The sequence below is a fragment of the Ruditapes philippinarum genome, unplaced genomic scaffold (assembly GCF_026571515.1).
Source record: "Ruditapes philippinarum isolate M1 unplaced genomic scaffold, ASM2657151v2 ctg629_1_1_1_1, whole genome shotgun sequence".
NCBI classification, from domain to species: domain Eukaryota; kingdom Metazoa; phylum Mollusca; class Bivalvia; order Venerida; family Veneridae; genus Ruditapes; species Ruditapes philippinarum.
The window spans coordinates 807,895-832,523 of NW_026858135.1; the positions used below are offsets into that span (position 1 = coordinate 807,895).

A 24,629-nucleotide genomic window follows, 5' to 3' on the forward strand; every position below is an offset into this window, starting at 1 on the left:
AAGATTAATAAGTACATGTATATAAAAAAATGTTCGGTTGACATAAATATCTATAAATTTACTGATCTAGACTGATTTTTACCCGAATAAAATAAGTCAACATTTCCTAGCATTAAATTACTACTTATTTACGTGTTTAGTTTCTTGGTTAGAGTAAAACCGAAATACCTTAATATCCGTTCTGCATGCATATGTGTATACTTACTATTATGACATGTATGATCGAGGTCCTTATCCGAAGTTTGACGGAAAAATACCATTAAAGATACCATTGAAAAAAAATTAGTCTTATTCTGTCTAACATAAATTGTACTAAATTAATAAGTTACATAAAAAGTACAGTAGCATATGCATGCACCTAAAACAATACAAATACAGATCTGAAAACATTCATGTCAAGATGCCAGCGTGCTGATAAAGAACACAAACGATAATAACAACTCTAAATTTAGAATATCTTGTCATCTATCATAACATGGTATGAAAACAGGGAACGTGCTGTTATGTTTGAATATGATACAAAAGAGAAAGAACACCAAAACACTCGGCAATCTGATTTATACTCGGAGGCTACGCCCCCCCCCCCCCTCGTACAAATCAGATAGCCTCGTGTTTCGGTGCTCTTTATATTACAGGATTGAATATTATCACAAAGTGTCTTATTCACGGAAAGGCACTTGGCCGTGTTTAGACCGATTGCAACAAGGGACAATATTAGTCATATAGTAAATTTCTTTGTATGTTTCTTTTGGAAGAGTCTTAAATTTGATATTATTGTTAGTTAATATTTGAGAAAACTTAATTTTACATACAATACAATAGTGAGAACTTGTTTTCATAGACAGTTAAACTGCAAAATTTAAATATATTGTCAAATGTTATCACTTTTTAAAATCATAGAAAACGTTTTAAAATTTCAATACATCTGAAAGGAAAATTTTGAACCCCTTTTTCCAGTAATAAGAATAAGTATTGTGCAAAGCCTTATGTTGGAAAATAATACCTATATTTTCTTAAATTGATACGAGTATATGTTTGAATATTTCTTATATAGAAAATGTTTTCCTTATACAAGCATTTAAAAGAACTCTGTGATGTTGTACGTTTGCTGCAGGATACGGGTGTTGCACTGACAATTAAAATCCTGGCTGCTGTAGACCTCATAAGTGTCGTTAGAAGATTTAAAAAAAGTTACAACAAATGCACACAAAATTATCAAAATATTTGTTTTGTTGTATAAAAATCGTCATAAATAAGGAAGTGTTTTCAAATGTAAACTTTTATATACATGTGTATTTCATTATTTAACAAAGACTCTGAAAACAAACATTTAAGATCATCGCGTGTCGATGAAACAATTGTAAATTTAGAAGACATTGGTTTTTACATCATAACATAGGCGGAAGATAATCCAAAATGTTATAATTTTCCTTGTTGATGTTGCATGTGTTGTAGAGGAAGTCAATATAATAATCTCCACTTGTTTTTGTTTGTTAATTATTATAAACTTTAAAGAATAACATAATGCTTTACTAAACAAATATCACACCTTGGGTAAGGGGTTACTGACAGTCTGTAGTCTAGGCAGCGCTTTGCTTAAGTTGGTTTCTCCGCTTCTTATTATCAATAACATAATATTCATCTAAAGAAAAAGTTAAATTTAAGATGTGCATCACTTACTGTCAGACCTATTGCTATTCTTAACTTTTTTTGTATTCAAACTATATATTTTAGGCATACCAGTATTGAAACTCCATCGGGCTCTAAGGTGTCCCGCTGGTAAGTTGTTAAGGTCGTTGGCTGCGAACCACTTACCTCATCGTTGTGGGTTATACTACACAACAGCAGAGCCTGTAATTCTCTTGTAATTTTGTTGTGATTAATGCTTCTGAGGGATCACTTTGTTTCCAGATTTTTATACTTCACAACAGCAGGTGTCAAGTGCTGTGTGGCAGCTGTAAAAAGTTTCCCCGTATTTCACTTCAGTGTTGTTGTTTTTCTGGTCATTCGGGATCATTGGTGCCAGCATTATTGAGTTTTGAGAATTTAGTACCGCTCAAGCCGGTGTAAGGGGGCGTGAGGGATGGTGCACGTATTCATTATCCCTCGTGTAGAGCCTCAATCAAACCGAGCCTGCAATTCTCTTGTAATTTTGTTGTGATTTATGCTTCCGAGGGATCACTTTGTTTCCAATTCTTTTCAAAACCAGCCAGTGTGTGTGTATTCTCTCATGTAAGGAAGGTAACCAGCAAATTAACGGTATGTCTGTGGCTCTACTCAGGAGCCCCTTCCTGTCGGAAATAATGCACCACTAAAGCTGGAAATTGACAATATGACCTAAATTGTGTCATTTTGGCATAAGACTCAATTAAAATATATATAAATTATATGAAAAATAAAACTAAAAAAATAATAAAAAAAAATAAAGTAAATATAACTGTTTTCAATAATAAAAGAAATACATAGTTCATACTTTGTCCTGGTTGTCTAAAACATACATAATTGGGGAAATGATAAAAACATGCCATTATTTTCAAGTGATGCTACCTTATATACATAAACACCATATACTATAAAAGAATTTGGGATAGTCAGCTTAATAAGAAAAAACACTAGATAAATAATTTTCTGGAACAAATCCATTGAGTATGGATACATATAAATGATTTTAACAATTATTTGGCTTTGCCTAATATAAGTTGCTCTCTTTGATAGTAAGTATTATAAAACTTTGCAGACGATTAATACACTTGTTAGTATAACAACGGTCGCTAGACTGTAAAAGTAATAAAAACATCACAACTAAATATCACATATCTTTCATTGAGGGGAACAATGAATTCAGGAATTATTCTGTTATTTTTACAATTTTGTTCGATGACAGACGGACATATTATAATATATGGTACAGGTGGAGATTCTCAACGCCCAGTCGTAAAATGGGATGGTGAAAGTGGAAATTTAGAACTAGAGATTGAAGATGTTAAAGAGGACGTGGTCTCTATCAACAAACAGATTGGTCTCTTGAAAAACCGTGTCGATAATTTAGAGATTCGAAAAGGTATACGGAATGCACTTTTGAAATGATATTTTTTTTATTTCAGTTTTCAGACAAGCTTAGTTCACGGTTGATGAATTATGTTTTAACACAATTTAACAATATTTATTTGATGAACATGTAAATATCCAACTCTTGTTCATAAGCACATTTCTTGTTTTTCTTGCTTTTAGCAACAATTAGAAATATGTCGTCGTAAGTAAACATCTGTTTAGTGATATCGTTGTTAGATATAAAACACGCATGATTATACCATTTACTCATATTGTTGTATGACTAATGTTGAAAGACAACTTTCAGCTACCCCTTACTCACGTTTAAGCTGCAATAATATATACTTAAGTATTTATTTGGTTACTATGTCATTAAATTAACTTAACAGATAAGCAGTAATGCTGGTAGATTTTCCATTGCGGATTTTTTTAAACTTAGAAATCCATTATAACATTGACTGTGACAATTAAAAAACGTATTTCTAACAATTGATTTTCAAAGTACAAAACTGTACAGTTTCTGTTTCTATAAATATATGTGTTATTTATATATACGCTTAGTTTTAAAAGATATTATTCGTCGCCATGGTATTAAAGATTAACTGCTGTCCTGAATGCTATCTTAGATTTGTAAATCTGCTCGAGCTCCAAATTCAGATAGTCGCATAACCTTAAAATAAAAACCACAGGTTGGTATTATAATGCAATACAGTTTTGAAAACTTAATTCCTATGTTGTCAATTATCAGTTATCATTTGGCGCAAATTTATGTTTTATGTATGCAGGTCATTTAGCATCGTCAAGAACACCATGCCTTGATGGCTGGATGGCGTATGGAGGGTCTTGCTACTATTTTGGTTCAAACGAAGTCAACTATGCTCGTGCTGATGTAAGTAATACCATATATTTACACTCTATTGTGTTTTGCTCGTAGTAAGTTGTTAAATATACTTTTAGATTTTATTTTTCTTATTATCATTATTTTCATTATCAAATGGAATTATTATTTAGTGCCATACAAGCTGAACAAAAAATACCAGATAAATACGGATAGAATTTTGAAATAGGAACAGAATTCTTTTGAACGTATAGACAACAAAACTTTAAAAATATGCCTTATATCTTTGCTATTATCAAGACTAATCACGTTTCTTATGGAAATGCACATATTTTTTTTTAAATGCATGCACATCAAAAGATAACGATGATAAAGACTGTGTGACTGCCGAAGTTTAATACTTAATATGTTTGAAAAAACCTAAAACAATAAATAGATAAAAAATAAAAACAATATGGATACAATATTGCATGATATAATTTTAAAATTCGCCAAAGCCATGCAAATTCACCATTAAGTGCATTTTTGTATTGGAAAAGTATGTATCTCTTTTCAGCAATATTGCAAATCTCTTCGGGCACATTTGGTCCATGTCGATAGTCACAATGAAAATATATTTCTAAAGAAATTCATGCAGAACCATAGTTATTGTAAGTAATTTGTATGTATACGAACATTTGCCTTATCGTATACGTCTTTTGTTAGGGGCCAGTTACACAGACGGTCGGTCGCCAATCGGTCATTTGATTTTAAATTTACTCGCTGTTATGATCGGTTGTCTTGCGTGATTTTATTTCTGGTTTTTCTGTGTAAACGGCCATCGGTGACAGAAAGCAAATTCAAACGGGGTTGGGTCGGTGATAAAAATGCTGAAATACTATCGGTTTTTATCGTTTGTAAATCGGAGCTAAATCGGGGGTAACGCTGATTAATCGGTGTTTGATAGCTAGTCATCAGTTGTTAAACACTTTCCGTCAGATATGGCCGGTGATTCATATTTGGTTATCTTTGTCCGATCGGCGATATCGGTGATTAAGAGCTTGCATATCTCGTGATATAGGAAGTCGTCGGTTATTTGTAAAATATTTTCACCGATCGAGAATTTTAAACATGTTAAAAAGTCCCAATCGGTAATTTTTCACCGATGAAACTTATCTTTCCCCAATAGCAGTTGATAGGTGGAAAACAGGTGACCAATAGGTGATATCGGTGTTAAATACGTTGTCATCGGTTCACTCCATAATTTGGCTAAAAAAAACTACCGATCAATCACCGATGACTCTGCGTAACTTGGGTGTTATATTATCTAAGTTTATTATTCATTATTTGATCATTAATTTGAATTCTTTTAGTGGAGTACATAGACATATGAAATACTGATAGCACCCTGTCAAATATAGGTTTTTAGATCTGACAAGTACAGTAGAATCAGTTTTGAGTGAACAATATATAATGAACTTTTCATATCACACTCGCCGATTAAATATTATAGCCACTGTCTTATTTCGTCATACTTTTAACATTTTAATAGAACCTCTTACACGCAAAAGGCTCGTTGTGGTCGAAATGCCATACATTCAGTGCCCCGAATATGTAAGAATTAACCAAGAGTAATTGAAACAAGAGATCGAGTTTAACATGTATTTGCTATTGGACTCAAAAAATGAAAACAAGGCTTTATTGATAGGATTATTAGATTTGATCCAAAAATGATATTCACTCGAAGTTTACATGGTGCAAATGCTAAAAGTCCATTGGTTACATTTTCTAAGTTGTGAAATAATAGTTTCTCTTTGGCATTAGCTTTGAATACTTATTTATGGAAGTAAGTTTCCCGATGAAAATATCTTATAGGTTATAAAAACAAGCAAATAGATGATAATGGTCAAAAATGAATGTATCAAACTAAAACATACATGTGCATAAAATGAAAAAGTGCTGTAGATGAGTAAATTACATGTTATGTGATAATAAAATTTTTCATAAACTATGCTCTTGTCATTTATGTCTAAGGTTTACGAATCTGTATTGTCTGATGGCCGGTTGACATAAAGAAGAAATTAATTTAAATTTAGTTTTATTTATTGTAGCCCGTAGACATTACTGGATAGGCATGACAGACATTGAGACAGAAAACGTATGGATGTTACCTGGGGAAAACAAAACCACTTCGTTTTTCGACTGGGCAAATAGCCGAGAACCAAGCGGTACAAGGACAGAAAATTGTGCCAGATTTGCGCAAGAACACAATTACAAATGGGGAGATATTTCATGCACATCAACAGCTCGTCCTGTCTGTGAAGAAAATTGGAAAGGAGAATAAATATGATAAAATATCACATTTTATATGTTGCAAATCCAATCTTTGAAAAAGTACACTGATAACTCATGAATAGCTGTCTTAACTCACGTACTTTGTCATTTTACCTACAAAAAAGATAATTTCAAACAAATATTCATATCATCTTCAGATTCAATTTTGTTGTCACGTTTAGTTTTCTTTTGTTTGTCACTTTGTCTAGTTTAATTGTAAGCACTTGTTCATCTGGCTGCTTTTGAAGTTTGATTTATGCTTTTAATAATTCCAGTTATAGAGACAAATGAATTAGAAATAAAACAGGAATTTTCATGTTACTATAAATAGAATCACTGAGGTAGGTTCAAAAAGCGTAAGTCTACGAAAGACCATCGATTATAACATAAGGCACTCGCAAAAGCCTGACATACTGTACATTGGATTGGATCGTGTTGGTCCTACTGTGCCAAAAGAGCTTACTTTGTCAGTGTAGATACAATAGAAAACATCCCAACAAACACACACGCCATCAATCGGAGCACGTCGGATTTTATTCTTAATACCCTTAAGATAGATTGAAAGTAGTTCTACCACATGGTTTTAAATGTAAATAAAAAAGAGAGTGATAATGTAGAACGACTGCATTTATTTGATATCCAAAAGAAAATAAAGACTATTTCGGTAAAATTATGATTGAACACATGTCTTACAATCATAGTCAATAAAATACTAACTGATGTACTATTAGTAAGACCGAAATACCGTATCTGTTCTGTGTATACTTACCATTGTGTTCGATGACCTAATCTGAAGATTGACGGAAAACAACGAGAAGATACCCTTAAAATTAAAAAATTTAGTCTTTTATTCTGTCTAACATTGTACTAAATCAAGAATTTTATAAAAGGTACAGAAACATATGCATGCATCTTAAAACAATACAAAAACAATTCAAAGAAGATATGAAAGCATTCATGTCAAGATATTTACGTGCTGATAAAGAACACAAAGAACAAGAACAACTCCTGATTTAGAATATCTTGTCTTAAATCTTAAATGATAGTCATAAAGAGTATTTCCTCCTTGTTAACGTTGCTGAGAGCTTAAAGGACGTCAACCTCATAATTTCCATTTGAGCCGCGTCATCACAAAACCAACATAATGGGTTTGTAAGCGACCAACATGGATCCAGACCAGCCTGCACATCCGCGCAGTCTGATCAGGACCCATGCTGTTCGCTTACAAACCATATAACAAGTTGAGAAACTGATAACGCACAGCATGGATCCTGATCAGACTGCGCGGATGCGCAGGTTGGTCTGGATCCATACTGGTCGCAAACCCATTATGTTGGTTTTGTCATGGTGTGGCTCATTTGTTTTGTATCATATGCATTTGTAATGAATAAAATCGTGCTTTACTCAACACTAGACTATAAGAAAACATGTTTCTTTTTCGTTTTTTTTTCATTATAAATAATAATAATTTTTAAAACGAAAATATAAGTGTCTGTCTTTTATAGTTTTCCCATTAATATTTCTTTCTTGACAGATATTTAATGAGTGGAATGATAAAAACTAAGTGTTGTTATTTTTCATACAAGTGATGTTACGTTCTGTACTTATTTTTATACCACGCATTTCATAAAAGACACCAAATTAACCTTTTATGTCAAACTTAAATGCAAACACGATTTTAAAAAATACATACACCACAGAACAGATATATTAGGAAAAATCAACAACAAAACACATTTCCTAAAACGTAAACAATTGATTAGCCATTTACATCATTATAGAACCAAATGAAATAAAAAAGGTACATTGATTAGAACAAGTGGTAGTGTTGGTAGTTAACTCTCTAGTACACTGCAGTAAGCCACTTTGAATTCACCAGGACAATGTTCAGCCCCTGCATCGTTCCTGGGCAGACTGTGAAAGAGTTTACTAGTACTAGCGCCTTCATTTTCATGCGAATGACCGTAGAAAAGATTACATGATAAATCACAACGAAAGTGGCCTGTACTGCCACGGAATCAATCCCGAGTCGCCCAATTCACAGTCTTACGTTTTATCAATTGAGCTAACCGACTGGTAATGATTAGAACAGTTGGCTTTGCCAAAGATAAGTTGAACGGCCTTTAACATGTATACAACTTTGAAAATTGATAAAGTTGTTACTTTAACAACAGATGTCAAACCGAACACACGTAAAGACATCACAACGACAAAAATTGCTTTTTCTTTTAAAATTTTAAAAGAGAACAATGATATCAGGATTAATTCTGTTGTTTTTACAAACTCTGTCAATGACAGGCGGACATATTATAATATATGGTACTGTTAAGGATTCTAAACACCCAGTCTTAGAATGGGATGGTGAAAGTGAGCATCTAGAACGACAGATTGCAGATGTCAAACATGAACTGGTCTCTGTCAAGCAACATATCGGTATTTTGAAGAACCGTGTCAAACAATTAGAGAATTCTGTTGAAGGTAGAAAATACACTATTAAAGTATTTAAATGTATAAAATAAATAATCATTAATCGTTTACTTTTTATAACAATGAAGGTGTTGACTATAACTAACTATAGATGCCTTAACAAAGACATAGAATTACCGGTTTTCTAGTAAATCACATTGTGCCCATGCCAATACATTCTGGTCTTTGTGCCTTTGCTGTTATTCGATTTAATCCTTAATTCGATGTGATTTATAGGTAAAACGTCAGAATCTATGTTATCATCAAAAACACCACAACAAGAAAAATGCCCATATTCATGGATTCTCTATAAAGAATCCTGCTTCATCTTTGACTTCATTGCTGTGAATTTCTCTACAGCGGAGGTAATTATTCATTAGTATAATTGGTAGAAAGTATCAAATAGAAATGACACAACGATTCGTCACACTGACGAATCGCCCAATAGCAACTCGCCCCGTTGGATATGATATATTCTTTGTATTTGAAGAAAATAAGTTTAGTTTTTATTATATTTGTTGGATGCACTGCAATTATCATCTTTTTACTGAAAGGTCTTGCGTTACTAAAAAATGTAAATTCCTAGTTTTAAAAACATCATTATATATTCAGCATACATAGAAGTACTAGAAAAAACACAACACATATGCTTTAAGTAAGGAATAAATCTATGTAAATAAACTATTATCGCTAATTTATAGCATCAATCTACTTCATTACTGATAGCTCTGAAAGTTCTATGAAAAAATACACAAATGAGATATAATGAAATAATATATGAGTATAATTTTTAATGATATCAAGTGGGGAAATCGTTAATAAACTGGGGCGTTATTGGGCGAATCGTCAGTGGGACGAGTCGTTAAACCGGAAAAATGCCATGAGACATGGTTTCCGTTTAAAAAATCCTTCTTCTTCTTTGGCTTCATTGCTGTGAATTTCTCTACGGCGGATGTAAGTATGTATAAGTATAATTGGAAGGAAGTATCAAATATAATTGACACGATATAGAATAGGCACATAGTTTAGAAAGTTCTTCCCAGCCAGCATGACTATATCGGGCCGATATAGGATTAATGTCGGCATGTCGGCAAAATATGCCGACTACTTGCCGACGTCGGGCCGCTGCAGTGCCGACATATTGAGTATTTTGAAAAAATTTAATTGCAATGGCATTGTTTACTTAATAATGTGAATAAATTATCCTGTGTATGATTTCAATTACTAGAACCACATTAACCACATTTTGTGTTATATCAAAAAAAGATACATCGGGTCTGCGTCGGGCCTACATGACCTATCAATGCAAACTATTTTGTATATCGGATTTGACATCGGTACGATATTGCGTTTTCTGTTGAATTGAAAATCATGCAGCAAATAATTGTACATTTGATAATGAATTTCTAAATAATTATAGTTTGAGTTGGAGATGATATGTGGTTTGTAATTAATTCAATATTTATGTTTTGACTACTTAAAAATCACTCTTTTATTATATTTTAAATGAAAAGCTTGAAAATATTCACTGCAGTCCTACAATTAACAGATTAAGCGCCAAAAAGAAAAGCTAACAAAGGAAGGTGATTGCATGTTTTTTTTAGTGTAATGATATTCAACAAATCTGTAAACGCTGTTAATAATTTTGATTTTTACACTTAAAATTATTGGAAAAATACAATTTATCTGTTTGTCTCTTTTTAAGATGTAAAATTAATGTTTGAAATAATTTGTCACATGATTTCGCGACATGCATTAGCATGGTAGTGATTGTCATTTGCACATTTAAGTTAAAATATATGTCTTTATTATCTATTTTGTAAAATGATTATCTTCTATTTTTGTGTTTTTGCAGGATATGCCAAATGATTGCTGCTAGATGTCATCAACATGCTTGCATAAGGATGATACCTGGTCGATATAGGACCGATATCTTTCTATTGTTGGCTGACATCGCACCACTATTGTTTTGATGTAGGCCCGATGTCGGCAAGAAATATCGGGCCTATATCGGTAAGATATCGGCCCGATATTGTGCTGCCGATGTCGGGCCGACATCATTCCAATTTGCAGCCGAGGTTAAAGCCGACATCGGGCCGTCTTAGAAAACCATGTCGGTTTGATGTCGGGCCGATATAGAATGTTGGCTGGGTTATTGCCCATCACTGCGACAATATGTGTTACATATATTTGGGTGTGATATCAAGTAAAGAAAAATCTGTTTATGCTCTATGTGTTCAACATGTTGTCAATGAACATTTGATTTATCCCCTGAAAGACGAGATGTATTTTAATATTCGAAATCGTTAATGTGTATATTTATTTTATCATCGACTGTTGTGATAGTGTACTCTTTGTTTCCTTGAAAGCTTGTTATAAAATGATTGAATTATTTAGTAGCTACCAAACTTCATTCTCTAATGTTTATAAAGGATAAAGAATGAGACTCAAGATCAGGGACACATTTCACATTAAACGTGGTATATGAACCTCAAATGGGCAATTGTTGTTCGACTGATTCATTCATACATACTGCTGAAAGAATAGAAAAGATTGGTAGCTAATGTTGATTGTTTCATTTTTATAACAACTCAGACATTTGAAACAAATCTTGTTTTGTTTAATGTGAGTTAAATATAACTATTTGCGCTTGGCAAATTATATCATATGAATTAGTTAGGCAATACTAGTATACCGATCTTTCTTATTCAATGCTTTGTTTGTGTAGATGAGCTTGTTGTGCATCAAACGAATGAAACATCTGATTATGTTAAAAAAGATAAACTTGTTTTAACTTATTATACATTCTTCTTATATATTATTATTCAGAGTTTCTGTAGAAAACATGACGCTCATTTGATACATTTGGAAACAAAGGAAAAGAATGCATATTTGCAAAGAATATTGCCAAACGTTTATAAAGATAAAGCAGGTAAATATGATTAAGTGTCTCATTAGATTTATAGATATAATGTTGTTTCTATCTGCTTCGTGATATAGTTTACGCTACACTAAGTCTTTATATTTGCAAAATGCAAAGGAGCACACCAAAGAAACCCCTTCTCCAAAAACGTAAAATATGACGTAACCGCGGAACACACTCTGTCATAAAGTAAAAAAAGTCATCATAACTCGACTGCTACTCTATTTATGTGATGGATAAATAATAGGGAAACAAATCCCATCTTCAAATAATTTTTGCTTGCTTCTACATTAAAGAAATATATAGTCAATTCTTTTCAATTAATGATATGATAAGACAATTAATGATAACATTAACATAATTGTCTACACCCAGCAAAACCATGTCAAATGTGTAACTACGAACACTTTTATTCAAATCTGTTGCATGTATTAATATATTCTAGAGATTATCTTACGATTTATTGAGTATGAATTAAATGCTGAACCTTTAAATTTCCTTAAAGTCCACGACAAAATGTACAGTATTAACTCCATGGTGCAATATGCTATATCAAATAGCTAAAGACAGTTTTCTGCTAAGCTAAGTATTGTCGTTCTTCCAAATTGTTTCCATTACAGCCACTTAATTTTCTACGCTGTTCGGACTGTCAGAAAAAATTGTCCATTCTAATAAAAGTTTCCTGATAACTAATTATTCACTTTTGGTTGATTTACACATCTTCTGTATTTACTTTGATTTTTATGCGACCAAAGAATTGACGACAACACTTTCAAATTAAAAATACTGTTCACATTGCAATTTTGATGTTATGGCATCGTTCAAATGACATCAAACTTACTTGACATAAATTAATCTGCATACTCTGATATGGGTTCATTTGAACATCTCGATCGTGTTTTCTTTATATACAGAATTAATTTTAGTTCGATTGTGTATTAAGCTAAAAGCTTAAAAACACTTTCGAATCCGTTCCTTGAACCAACCAGCAGTGAGCAACGAGTTTCTTGCTCACAGAAACAACGACTTGCTCCTGATGGGGTTTGAATCCATGCAGGTAGCAATCATTTGATTACTAGTCCGACGTGTAAACCACTCAGCCATGCCGCCACGTGTTTTTTGTTTTGTGGTTACTTAAAATATGTGGTAAAAATGTCCTGCCGCGTGACAATAGTTAAAGAACCGCATCACGTGCAAGTAATAGTTACTAAATATAACATTTCTCGAGGAAATGAGGTGTCATTGGAAATATTGGATCATTTCTCGTATAGATGTTTCAATATTTTAAAGGGAGATAAATATGGTCTTCTCAAAATTCGGCATCCGAAGCGTTACACATATGAACCGCGCCATGACAAAACCAACATAATGGGTTTGCGATCAGCATGGATCCAGACTAGCCTGCGCATCCGCGCAGTCTGATCAGGATACATGCTGTTTGCTGTCAGTTTCTCTACTTGTTATAGGGTTTGTAAGAGAACAGCATGAATTCTAATCAGACTGCGCGGATGCGCAGGCTAGTCTTGATCCATGCTGGTCGCAATCCCATTCTGATGGTTTTGTCATAGCGCGGCTCATTATGTAGTTTAAATTTGCTTTTAAGATTTCCTTTAAAACAACTTAACACATAAGTATATTTTATGTGACTTTCTAATTTCTAAGGCAAACTACGTTTCGTACAACAGCTAATGTTTCTTTTAAAAACAGTTTTATGATTTATTTTGTTTAATTGTTGATATGAATTTATTTCAGAACGTTGGTTTGGATTGGGATGACTGATGAAGCCAAAGAAGGACTTTGGAAAATGACAGGGACAGACAATGTGGTTTCTTTCTTCGACTGGGCGAATGGAGAACCACAAAACAAGTCAAATTACCTTATCGATTAAGACTGTGCTGCTTTTAATTCGCATGCAAATTTCAAATGGGCTGACATAAATTGCAGCACAAGACCCGCCTATGTAGCTTGTGAAAAGGTCAAACAAAATTGAGTCCATCTAAAGCAAGACATTACATAACAATAATAATGTTTACAATTATTTATCATTTTCAACTGGAAGTAATTAATTTTACTTAAAAGTCCAAAAGTTCTCAATTCTTATTTTCCAAGCATTTGCTTTTGAATGATAGAGGATGACAAATTATCTAGAACATGTTAGTATCTAAGTTATGTTATTAAATGTTGCTTTTTACACAAAGCGAAGCATGGCGCCGTGCTGAATTTGATATTTCTCTGGCTTCTACAGTCCAAAAAATAAAATTTCAGTCATATTTACGGTTACGTTTTTACAACATTATGGCCACGCTATTTATGTTCTTATGTTAAGAAATTAGGAGCTAAAGATGCAATCGTCTCTCATCAATGGACTGTAAGAGTATATATCAATAAATAGGCATATTTATAAGACTTGAAGTTCTGAATCATTTGTCCATTACGGATATAATGTTGAAAAATAGTTGATGTTTGATGCCGATTCCCATTCCTTGCCGTACTATAAAAGATAGAAAAAGAAAAATTCCATTATATTATTTGATAAATATGTACGGATAGACTGTGTCCTGTATTTTAAACACGCCGTTAATATATTTCACTTATTTTATTTTAGTGCTTAGTATTGAAAGAAAAAGTTAAATAAACAAGATATATAATTTTTAGTTATTCCCTTCGTTATAGGTAAAAAGTTCTACAATTTAGACTTTTCTTATAGATTTTATCGTATCTTATCTTCCTTTATATCTTAACCTCACAAAAAGTAAGTAGTAAATATATAGTAGATTGATATAATTTGACTGTAACATAATGCAAACATCATTCATTTGCTAAGTTATATGGTCACATTTTATATGGATGTTTGGGGGAATTGTGGATATTGTCAACCCTGGAACTGGTGTTTTACCCGAAAGCGTAGCCAAGAGAATAACAACAGCCACTCTGACAGCCGTCTCATTATGGTATTGTTTTCCTGAATATCTCGTGTATTGTCGGTAAAATATACAAATCTGTCTAATTCACAAATATGCGGTTATCCGTATAACGCCCTAGAAAAACTGTTCAAAGGGAATTTACTCTATTATTATGGCGTTTTTGCTTTGCTGGAGTTTTCTTTCTTTTTTTCTCTTATTTTTTTATGGCTTTACAGCATTTCAAGATGAGCGAAAATATTATTCAGCCTCAGTCATATGAAGTGGAACAGGATTCTTCATTACACTAAAACAAACTTTTTACAATGTTTCTTTTTTTTCTGCCAAGATTCAACAATATTATGTGTACATATTAAAGTTGCCACAACGCTGCAAATCATGGAATATATACACATGTATGTTGCTACTGTTTATTTCTAAAACACTACTTTTGAATACTATGTAAATGACTATTTTGTTTTATTTCATTTATTTATCAATGTCAATAATACGGGTTTTGCAACGGAAAATAAATGCCGTTATTCATTCGCAGTAATTCATTCAACTCTACAAAATGATCAAAGTATAAAAATTGCATTTAAGTCGATATTTATGTTGAAAGATTTTTTCGTTGTGTCAGTATAATGCTTTTATGATTAAGAATACAATGTTAAAATGTACGAAAAATTCATAATTACTTAAAAAAAACCTTATCCTGCACTTTTTATTCTTTTTCATCTCGTTGACGTTTGAACTGATACTTTTTAGGAATGTTTGCTAAATTTATGCATTTTATTTACCTCCAAATGAAGATGTGCTTACAAAAAGGAAACTCTTTATGAGTAATGTTTTTTTTTTTTTTTTTTTTTTTTTTTACAAAAATAAGATAAACATTCGAAACGTTTTAATATTCAGTCCCTCTCTCTCTGTGTCTCTCACAAAAAACTGGGTAACTATTTTCGCAAGGTACATCCATCCAACCGGACCATTGAGTGTGATGATGTAATACAGCACAATCTTCTCTTCCTCTGAAATCGTTTGGCTCATTGCCTTTCCAGTCTGTATATGGTACAACTCTGCCTGTACCTGATAACTTCCACACTCCTTCTTTTTCGACGTCAGTTATTCCAATCCAGTATATTTTTGTATCTGAAATTGATCAATATCTGAATTGAAATTATTAAATTGAAAAGAAACAGTGGTATATTTGTTGGCAGAGATATCTTTGGAGATATTTAACTCATTTGATATTTATGTAAATACCCTTCATCATAACAATGCAAATAAAGTTCTTGAATTCGAATTCGATTTGTAAGCGATGCCGTATTGACCGCGAAAAACCGAAGCGCACTCAAATATCAATTTTTACACTAAGAGTGTGCATAAAATCATAATATATCATTTTTTGTATTGTTTAATGGTTTAGTGTAGTGTTGACTAAGCTTTATAAATTGTGAATATTGTAAGTAGTTTTTTGCATTATAGATTTTGATTACTATGTAAATATTCAAACTTGCTCAATTGTCTGACACCTCTTTATGCATATTTTATGTATTCGTGTTCTGCCTGCTCTTCATTTAATAGAGGAAAACAAGTGGCTAGAACAACGTAAAATATGAATACATCTTTTTAATTAATCCTTTCTAATTATAATCTAGATAAAACTTATTTTTCTGGTCATTCGGGCTCATTGATGCCAGCACTATTAAGTATTGAGAATTGAGTACTGCTCAATCCGGTACTAGGGGGCGTGAGGGATGTTGCACTTTACATTATCCCTCATGTACAGACTCAATCAAACCGAGTCTGCAATTCTCTTGTAATTTTGTCGTGATTAATGCTTCCGAGGGATCACTTTCTTTCCAGATTTTCATACCTTCAACATGCTTGTCCATATAAGATTTCAGAAACTCGTTTTCTTCTTTTGTTTCCAAACGAACTACATGTGCATTCAGTTGTCTACATTCGTTCTGAAAATTCATTTAAAGCAACTGTGATTTTGAAATGTTAAAAGACACATTTTCAGTTATTGCATAAGAAGGATTAAAATGTCATGTGTCTGTATAAGATGTTAGAGGAAAAGAGAAATTCTTGAACAGGATGAAAAAAAAGAAACACAAAGATACAAGCTATTACAAGTAACACAATCTTAGTTTTAATTAATTAACTGTTTCAACAGTATCATGTCATTATAATTTTCAATCTAATAACTATTGTTTAGTTTTCAGTGCCTGATTCAGAATTATTGTAAAATGTAAGGTATAGGTATAGGTAAAAATGGTTAACAAAATAATTTAATGATAACAATTGTCATTTCTTGTGTAAACTTGTGTTTTTTCCTTAAATAAGGATTTATCAAACAGACTGTTGACCTAACACCTGAAACCCTTATTGCATAATGGTTATTATAATGTTGGCAATCATTTCTTTAAATATCGTGAATAATAAAAAATTGACAATTATTTCTTTAAATATCATGAATAAAACAATATTCAACCCGGAATTCAAATAATCGATTTAGTATTATTGCTTTGTCATTTTGAATTGAAATCTTCGCATTCTTCTGTTTGGAAAAAGTCAGATGTTTCAAAACGACTTGGATTTTTTTTTCAAAATGAATTGCTTATAATTATACTACTTTGAACTCTTTATACTACATGTACCTATCATTTTCAGACAGTTATATTTTAGTATTTCTCTCTTGAATTGAACCATTATAAAGGATGAAAAATTACCTCTGCTGATTGGAAACTATTTTTTTTTGAGATAACAAAGTAACAGGAATCTCTATATTTGAACCAGTCACCACCACACTCTGAAGCATTTCCTGAAACAATAACGATCATGTAGTAAAAATGCAGAAAATGCTATAATAATAATTCTCATATTTTCAAATTATACAATATAAAACATATTTAGAGATATGACTATTACAAACTATACTAGTACTGCTAAAATGTCCATAAGCAGTACATAATTCTCACACGACTATATTAATCTAACAGACGATGGCAAATCAAAACAGTAAAATAATATTATGTTAATTTCCTAGAAAATGTGCTTTATTTGTTGTAAATGCTTATTTCCAAAGACGTTTTGTTATGGACTTTAATCAAACCAATATTTATTATATTATTCACTTATGTTTTTATACAATATGATATAGAGGATATTTGTTTGATTGAATTATAATTTCATTGAACACCAGATGCAATATTTTCACGAGTGGAGTAAAAATAGAAAAAAATAGCTGGTGTCCACGAATGAAATATATATCAATCTTATATGTAAAACAAATAAATTTTCTTTTTATTTTATGCTTTTTAAATGATTTTAAGTATTTTTTACTGATTTTGCCGCGTAACGTCGCGCATTCTCTTTGTGAGGTTATCACATCATGACGTCACATCATCAATTTTGAAACATAGGTCTGTTAAATTTCTCTACTTTTGTTAGATTTTTAACATGATGTATGATGACATCGACTTTTTTTCTTAAAGGCATGACGGCATTTATTTCTACCTGTTATTCCATTTAGTTATGATTTTCTTTTCATCCGCATTCAGATATAGTCCGGCTACAGTGAAAATTATATTTGATAAATTTCACTAGTGGATTATCAGAATATAATCATCTGATATATTATAATACAACACTGGTAAGCATGAAATAAAAGACTTTATCACACACCCGTGCCGATTTTGCGACTCCGTAAATATGGTATTGCACGGCCGTGCATATATTTTGACGTGACGTCATTAGCGTTATACAAACATTGTGTAAAGACGAGCTAAATGTTAGCGTTATACTGTAGGCGCGTCAATGAAAAATGACTCTTATTTCACTTTAAACTGTCTTTATTTTGGGTATGTGATAAATAGAATATTAAATTCGTGTAAGTTCATTACTGAATTTATTACCCTCGTTGAATAAAATAATATTATGCTCGCCAGAGGCTCGCATAATATAATTTTATCCAACTCGTGCAATAAATTCAGTATTAAACTTACACTCATTCAATATCCTCTATGTATAACGTGATGTAGATTGATTCATGTCTTGACTGCAAAGTGTCATATGTACCATTTAAAACTAAGTGTGAGAGTTCTATTTACTATTCAAGATATTGTTATCATATTTTATCACACACCGTGCCGATTTTGCGACTCCGTAAATATGGTATTGCACGGCCGTGCATATATTTTGACGTGACGTCATTAGCGTTATACAAACATAGTGTAAAGACGCGCTAAATGTTAGCGTTATACTATAGGCGCGTCAATGAAATATGACTCTTATTTCACCTTAAACGGTCTTTATTTTTGGTATGTGATAAATAGAATATTAAATTCGTGTAAGTTCATTACTGAATTTATTGCACTCGTTGAATAAAATAATATTATGCTCGCCAGAGGCTCGCATAATATAATTTTATTCAACTCGTGCAATAAATTCAGTATTAAACTTCCACTCATTCAATATCCTCTATTTACTGAAGTATATCGAAATACGTGTATTCCTTTGTAATACAAAACAGAAATAACACTCATCCTTTCATGCAATCAGCTCAATTACTTATTTACTAATTTGTTTGCAAATTATATCAATATAATTAGTTAATGTCTTTTCATAATTTTAATGTAGAACAATCCTTACCACTTCCATGTTCATAAATGGCATTCACTTTTGACAAGATATTGTTTAACATTTTCTTAACTTCATCAAAGTGAGATACCACGTCCACTTTTGTATCCGAATTGTCTGAATTGTATAATACAAATCGGCAGTTTACCAATGTAGACACACAATATAGCGATGCTAATATGAAAAAATATTTTCATAGCCATTTTATCGGAAAATGGTAAGAGTAATGTTGAAATAAACGTTTGAAGACTTCAAGTCTTAGAAAGATGTAACAACTTGCTAAACGTCGAAACAATTTCAACTTAGTCTCAACAATTTGACTCTTAAATAGCATACGAATGGTATAAATTGTAATATATTTTCCTTATGAAACTCTGATACAATATCACATTTACTCTTTCAAATGAGCGTTTTCAGCTTCTTAATACCGGATACTTTGGTCAACAATAGAAAAGTTAAAACAATGATGAAGTAAACATGTAAAACAACAGATGACTTACAAACAATACGTTTTAGTTCTGTACGCCCAAATATTGTAATGAATAATACAAAGCTATCTTGCGTTTGCGGAATGCCATTTGTTATTTTTTCTTTGTTTCTTGAAGATAATTATCTGTAGAGACGCATGATGTCTGGTTCAGGCCAGTTTTAATAATAATAAAGAGAATAGAAAGTAATAATAAATATAAGAAAATATAAACAACGTTTCAGATTTGAAATCTCGAGCAAATGTATTTCGTATTGATATAAGAAAAATTCAATTAAAGGAATATATGGACACCCGTAATTCTTCTATTGTAAATACAAACACATGTCATCACACTGAATTAGTCTTACATTAACTTATACAAAAGTTTAAAGCTACATTAAATAAAATATGTAAACATAGTTTTTCGTCAGCTTAAAAAACAAGCATTCTATAGTTTCATGAACATCTTTAACAGTATTGTTGTAAATCTCATTAAAAAATGTTCATAAGTTTTTATTTTAAAAGGAAGACCCCACGGTAACATTAAAGTACGTATACGAATTTGTACATGCAAATGAAGACTTGTAAAGTTAGCTGGTGTATGCGCTATGTCACAATGGTAAATCAATTGTAACCATGTGGATCATAGCAAATACGCGATATTCTTGTGCAAACAAACTTTTACCGTTTTAGTTTCACGGTCGTTAGCCCTGATGTTTAAAAAATGAAATTATTCTCGTATCGGATATAGCTTGAATGAGTGTTTATGTATGGTTTCTGTACCTGTAAGTTAAGTATAGGATAGAGTACCAGTTGGATGTGAGATTTATCAACGAGCGAAGCGAGTTGATAAATCTCACATCCAACTGGTACGAGCGATCTATCTGACTTAGACCACAGGTAGTTTTCTCTGTTTAAGGTGAAGATTAAACATGCGTAAACGTTTTTTTTTCTCCGACAATTACATAGGGATATCGAAATATTTCTTATTCAATCTATTTTGCCTTATTGTAGGCAAAACAAATGCACGAGAAAATAGCATAGTTCATGTTCTTTCATAAGTTACTGAATACACACTCTTATGAATGATAGATATCATATTCCATTTTTAATTTCTATCACAAAGGTGCTGTCAGAAGAAAATTGGAAAGGATTTAACATTTATAAATGTAATAACCTTACAATTTCGCAAATTGAGAGATTTTGTTGTTATTCCTGTTGATTCCTCATTTAAATGATTTAATGACATATCACAGTACGAGAAGTGGAGAAGCAAGACCGCTAACCGAAAAATACTCTTAGACAGAAATCATTGGCGATTGCTGCTTATCAAGAGTGGGCTTGTTGGAGAAACGGGCAGGTAACTTTTATTAAACGTTTTCCTTAAAAACTCTAGGGTTCAGGGTATTTATTGGTTGTCCGGCTGAAGTTGAAAATATTATTCTTGACTTATAGATTCGTTTATTTATTGTATGCATTATATACATCCTGCAATGGCTTTTTTACCTTATTCATGAACTTAAAAAATATTACAAACGTCCCTCTGAAGCTTTAAAGCATAGCATTTCCTTAGCGTTGAAACCGCAGCCCAGTCACCGTTCTAAACGCCCACCAGTGGTATCTCCTCTTCCCAAACCAGTAAATGAATGTACATCTACAATGTCTGCTATTAAGAGTGCACCGGGCATAATTCAGGATACGATTATTGAAATCACAGTGCTTGAAAATATTAGCACAAAAGCGGTCGTAAAAATAGATTGATAAACGCATTTTTCTTCATTATTGCTAGTTTTTTTTTCTTATTAACAAAAACAGCAACTATTCTTGTAAAATGATGAAATGTCGAAATTAATTTTTTCTGTACTATAATATTAAACATATAAATTTTTCCCGCATAAAGCGTGCACATAACGGTTTTTTGCTTTCAGTTGAATACAAAGATGATAGTTATATCAAACACTTCACTGTGACGTGTGGGATATATCAAACACTTTTAAACCTCTCTGATTGACCGAGAGAAAACAGCTGTGGTCTAAATATGGAGTAATACCTTATATATTTTCTTTTAACGGTGCACGTGTATTTCGTGGGCTAGTGGGGGTATATATATAGTGATTTAGCGGTTTTTCTTCACTCTACGCTTGCATTTGGTGGTACTTAAATAACCTGTTTAAATACGAAAGTATGAGTGATGAAGAAAATCGGTATTCTCAGCCACGTGGAGAATCGTCACAAAGAGCAGAAATTGTTGATGAACTGAAGAATTATTTTGATTCTAAATTCAACGACTTTAAGAGGAGCGTTCAGACTGATACAGAGTGGATTGCAGAAGCTACAAAAAAAAGGTTAGAAAAAATCCATCTGTTACTTTAAAGGGTTTATCTTACAATAAACAGTATCAATTCAATTGTGAACTTGATTAATAATATCTGTCATATTTTGCGGTTCGGATCGGAATATCCGTCCCGAGGTGAGCCTCGTTACCGCCCAATGGGCGGATGACCGAGGGACGGATATTCCGATCCGAACCGCATACATATTTCAGATATTTTTTCTTGCATATTCTACCATATTCCATTATATTTTAAATTCTTTATCTTTATTTTCAATGAAAATTTATATCAATTCAATCGTAACTACTTTCATTCAACAGCGTATGAATCACAAAATCATTCATAACGGTAAAATGACGTCATCTTTATCGTGCCATTGTACAGCACGCGACTTATCTGGAACCCCCATGCCAGATGAAATTTCCGGCATGGGTAAAACTAACGGAAACGCCGGTCTGATATGCAAGAAAATACGCTCGACAGTATTGATAAGGCTATTTCGCTAAGAAATGCAGGCAAAGCTCATGAGTATATTTCTGAAGCAAAACATCTTATTAAAATTAGAAATAAACTGATCAGAATTGCTGACAATTCTCCTTCCGGTTGGGCCACCATTCAAAAGTATGAGAAATTGGATGTGGCTAGCGATTCTGGTGACGATAAAAGAATTCGTAAAGCTGAAGACCGGGCCAAAGCTCGTATCGAAAAGGCCAAATTGTCTACTTATTCTAACCAAAGCTCTCAGTTTAATTTTCGTAGCTTTCGCCGAACACCAGAATCTTGATTGGCCATGGCTGGCGGATCATCATAGCAACAACAACTTCCCTCAACAGTCGTTTGCTTCAAGTGTGGACAGTTGGGACACATCGCATCTGGATGTACACATGTCAGAACCGGTCCATATACAAGACCCATGGGTACCTCAACAGAGTCAAGAGCACCTGAATGCGACAAGCAGGAAGTCAAGATTAATAAACAATGAATTACAAGACTCTTCTTTTGAATATGATAAGTATTTTTTGTTTTTGTTTTTTTTTGTTTTTGATAATTTGCACTCTAATTTTTCACATTTTTGTTATCACGAGATATTTTGTGAATATACAGAAAGTAGTATTAATATTTCTGATTATTCAGTTAAAGGTCGATTAAAATATGCTTTAGAATTTTGGGAAACTTCGATGCAACCTAACAATGATATTCTTAATTGTTCCTCCAGTTTATTTGATACCAAAGTCTTTAAACCATTTATTATATTCTAAAGCTAATGGTACATTAGTAGCCCCTTACTGGCCTTCGAGCCTTTCCCCAATGATTTTTGGGAAACATCAAATCTTAAGCAATTTGTTTGTGAAATACTTTTGTCTAATGATCCAAAGGATATATATGTTCAAGTCAGAAACAAAGCAACTATTTTTGGATCTATGTACTTTACTAGTATGGTTATTGTTGCTAGAATAGAATGTTGTTAGTTTTGACTTATATATTTTATGTTTTAATGATTTGTTTAAAGGTCAATTTTTTTTGTGAAAAGCAATGCTATAATTAAGCATAATGAAATATTTTGTTTTATTATTGTTTGTCAATTTTTACAGGCATTTTAACCAGTCAACGTTGGTTAGATGTACAAGAAATGTATAGATTTTTGCCTAAAAACCAGGAGCTTTTCTCAGAGAGTGAAAGACGCTGTGATGTCAAGCAAAGAACATACGATACGTAATTATAGTATTCTTTTGAAAATTTTCAAAATGGTGTACGGTATAAGTTTTCTTTTTTGCCTGCCTCACAATGTAACGGTAGCAGCTGGTATTAGTGTTTTAATTCATTCGAGAATGAGTGGGTTGATGGGATAATCAAAATTAAATAAGCGTTTTTATGCTATTAACTGTGCTCACGAGTTAGCTTCTTTAGAAAATCCGTGTAAAGAGAATTGGTTAAAATTATGTTTGGAAGGTTGTGTCAGGAAAGTATGTCGACCAGTGCAGAAAAAACAACCTATTTCTCCTGATATTTTGAAAAGATTATTATATACTTTTGCTTCTAAGAATTGTTCTCTGGGAAATTTGATAATAGTTACCTTGTGTATTTTGTGTTACGCTGATTTTTTACGAATGAGTGAAGCCTTAGATCTAAAACGTTTCTTTGAAAAGATTCTTTGAAGGACCGATTATCTGTGTCATAAAATCTTCATTTATAATTGACACTGTTATTAATCAATAGCCATGTTTTTTGAAGCTATTACATTATATTGTGACTTGAAATTATCACATCAAATTGTTGTTTGAATTTATTTCATCAAATAGTGATTTGAAATTATTACTTTATATATCAGTGATTATGTTTTAACCTAATATGAATCATTTGTAATAGTAAAAGTTTGATTAAGGAAGATTATATATTCTTTTCATTCTGTTTGAATATCTTTTTATATCGAATGCTTGCCTTGAATCCAAGTGTTGCCCCTCGTTGGGCGGAAGTGTTGCCCCTCATTGAGCGGAAGTGTTGCCCCTTGTTGGGCGGAAATGTTGCCCCTCGTTGGGCGAAAGTGTTGACCCTCGTTGGGCGGAAGTGTTGCTCCTCGTTGAGCGGAAGTGTTGCCCCTCGTTGGGCAGAAGTGTTGCCCCTCGTTGGGCGGAAGTGTTGCCCATCGTTGGGCGGAAATGTTGCCCCTCGTTGGGCGGAAGTGTTGCCCCTC

The 24,629-nt window shown here is 32.4% G+C and overlaps 2 protein-coding genes across 2 annotated transcripts; one reads left to right on the top strand and one right to left on the bottom strand.

Annotated features, from left to right (window-relative positions):
* The first annotated feature begins 2,731 nt into the window (after window positions 1-2,731).
* Window positions 2,732-6,821, top strand: LOC132752232 (perlucin-like protein). Its single transcript, XM_060742547.1, has 4 exons — window positions 2,732-3,061; window positions 3,837-3,940; window positions 4,446-4,539; window positions 5,980-6,821. Exons 1-4 carry the CDS (start codon window positions 2,836-2,838, stop codon window positions 6,210-6,212), a joined length of 657 nt encoding a protein of 218 aa, XP_060598530.1. The 5' UTR covers window positions 2,732-2,835; the 3' UTR covers window positions 6,213-6,821.
* Window positions 6,822-15,395: 8,574 nt separating this feature from the next.
* On the bottom strand, window positions 15,396-19,199 carry LOC132752245 (C-type lectin domain family 4 member E-like). Its single transcript, XM_060742562.1, has 4 exons — window positions 19,148-19,199; window positions 17,227-17,318; window positions 16,368-16,461; window positions 15,396-15,640 (listed from the first exon to the last, which is right to left on the bottom strand). Exons 1-4 carry the CDS (start codon window positions 19,197-19,199, stop codon window positions 15,396-15,398), a joined length of 483 nt encoding a protein of 160 aa, XP_060598545.1.
* Window positions 19,200-24,629: the final 5,430 nt, after the last annotated feature.

Coding starts and splice junctions, on each gene's coding strand:
- LOC132752232 (XM_060742547.1), top strand. CDS start 2,836: ATGAATTCAGGAATTATTCTGTTATTTTTACAATTTTGTTCGATGACA. Junction 3,062..3,836: donor TAATTTAGAGATTCGAAAAG/GTATACGGAATG, acceptor TTATGTATGCAG/GTCATTTAGCATCGTCAAGA. Junction 4,540..5,979: donor CATGCAGAACCATAGTTATT/GTAAGTAATTTG, acceptor TATTTATTGTAG/CCCGTAGACATTACTGGATA.
- LOC132752245 (XM_060742562.1), bottom strand. CDS start 19,199: ATGTTAAACAATATCTTGTCAAAAGTGAATGCCATTTATGAACATGGA. Junction 17,319..19,147: donor CATTTATGAACATGGAAGTG/GTAAGGATTGTT, acceptor TTATTGTTTCAG/GAAATGCTTCAGAGTGTGGT. Junction 15,641..16,367: donor TATGGACAAGCATGTTGAAG/GTATGAAAATCT, acceptor GATCAATTTCAG/ATACAAAAATATACTGGATT.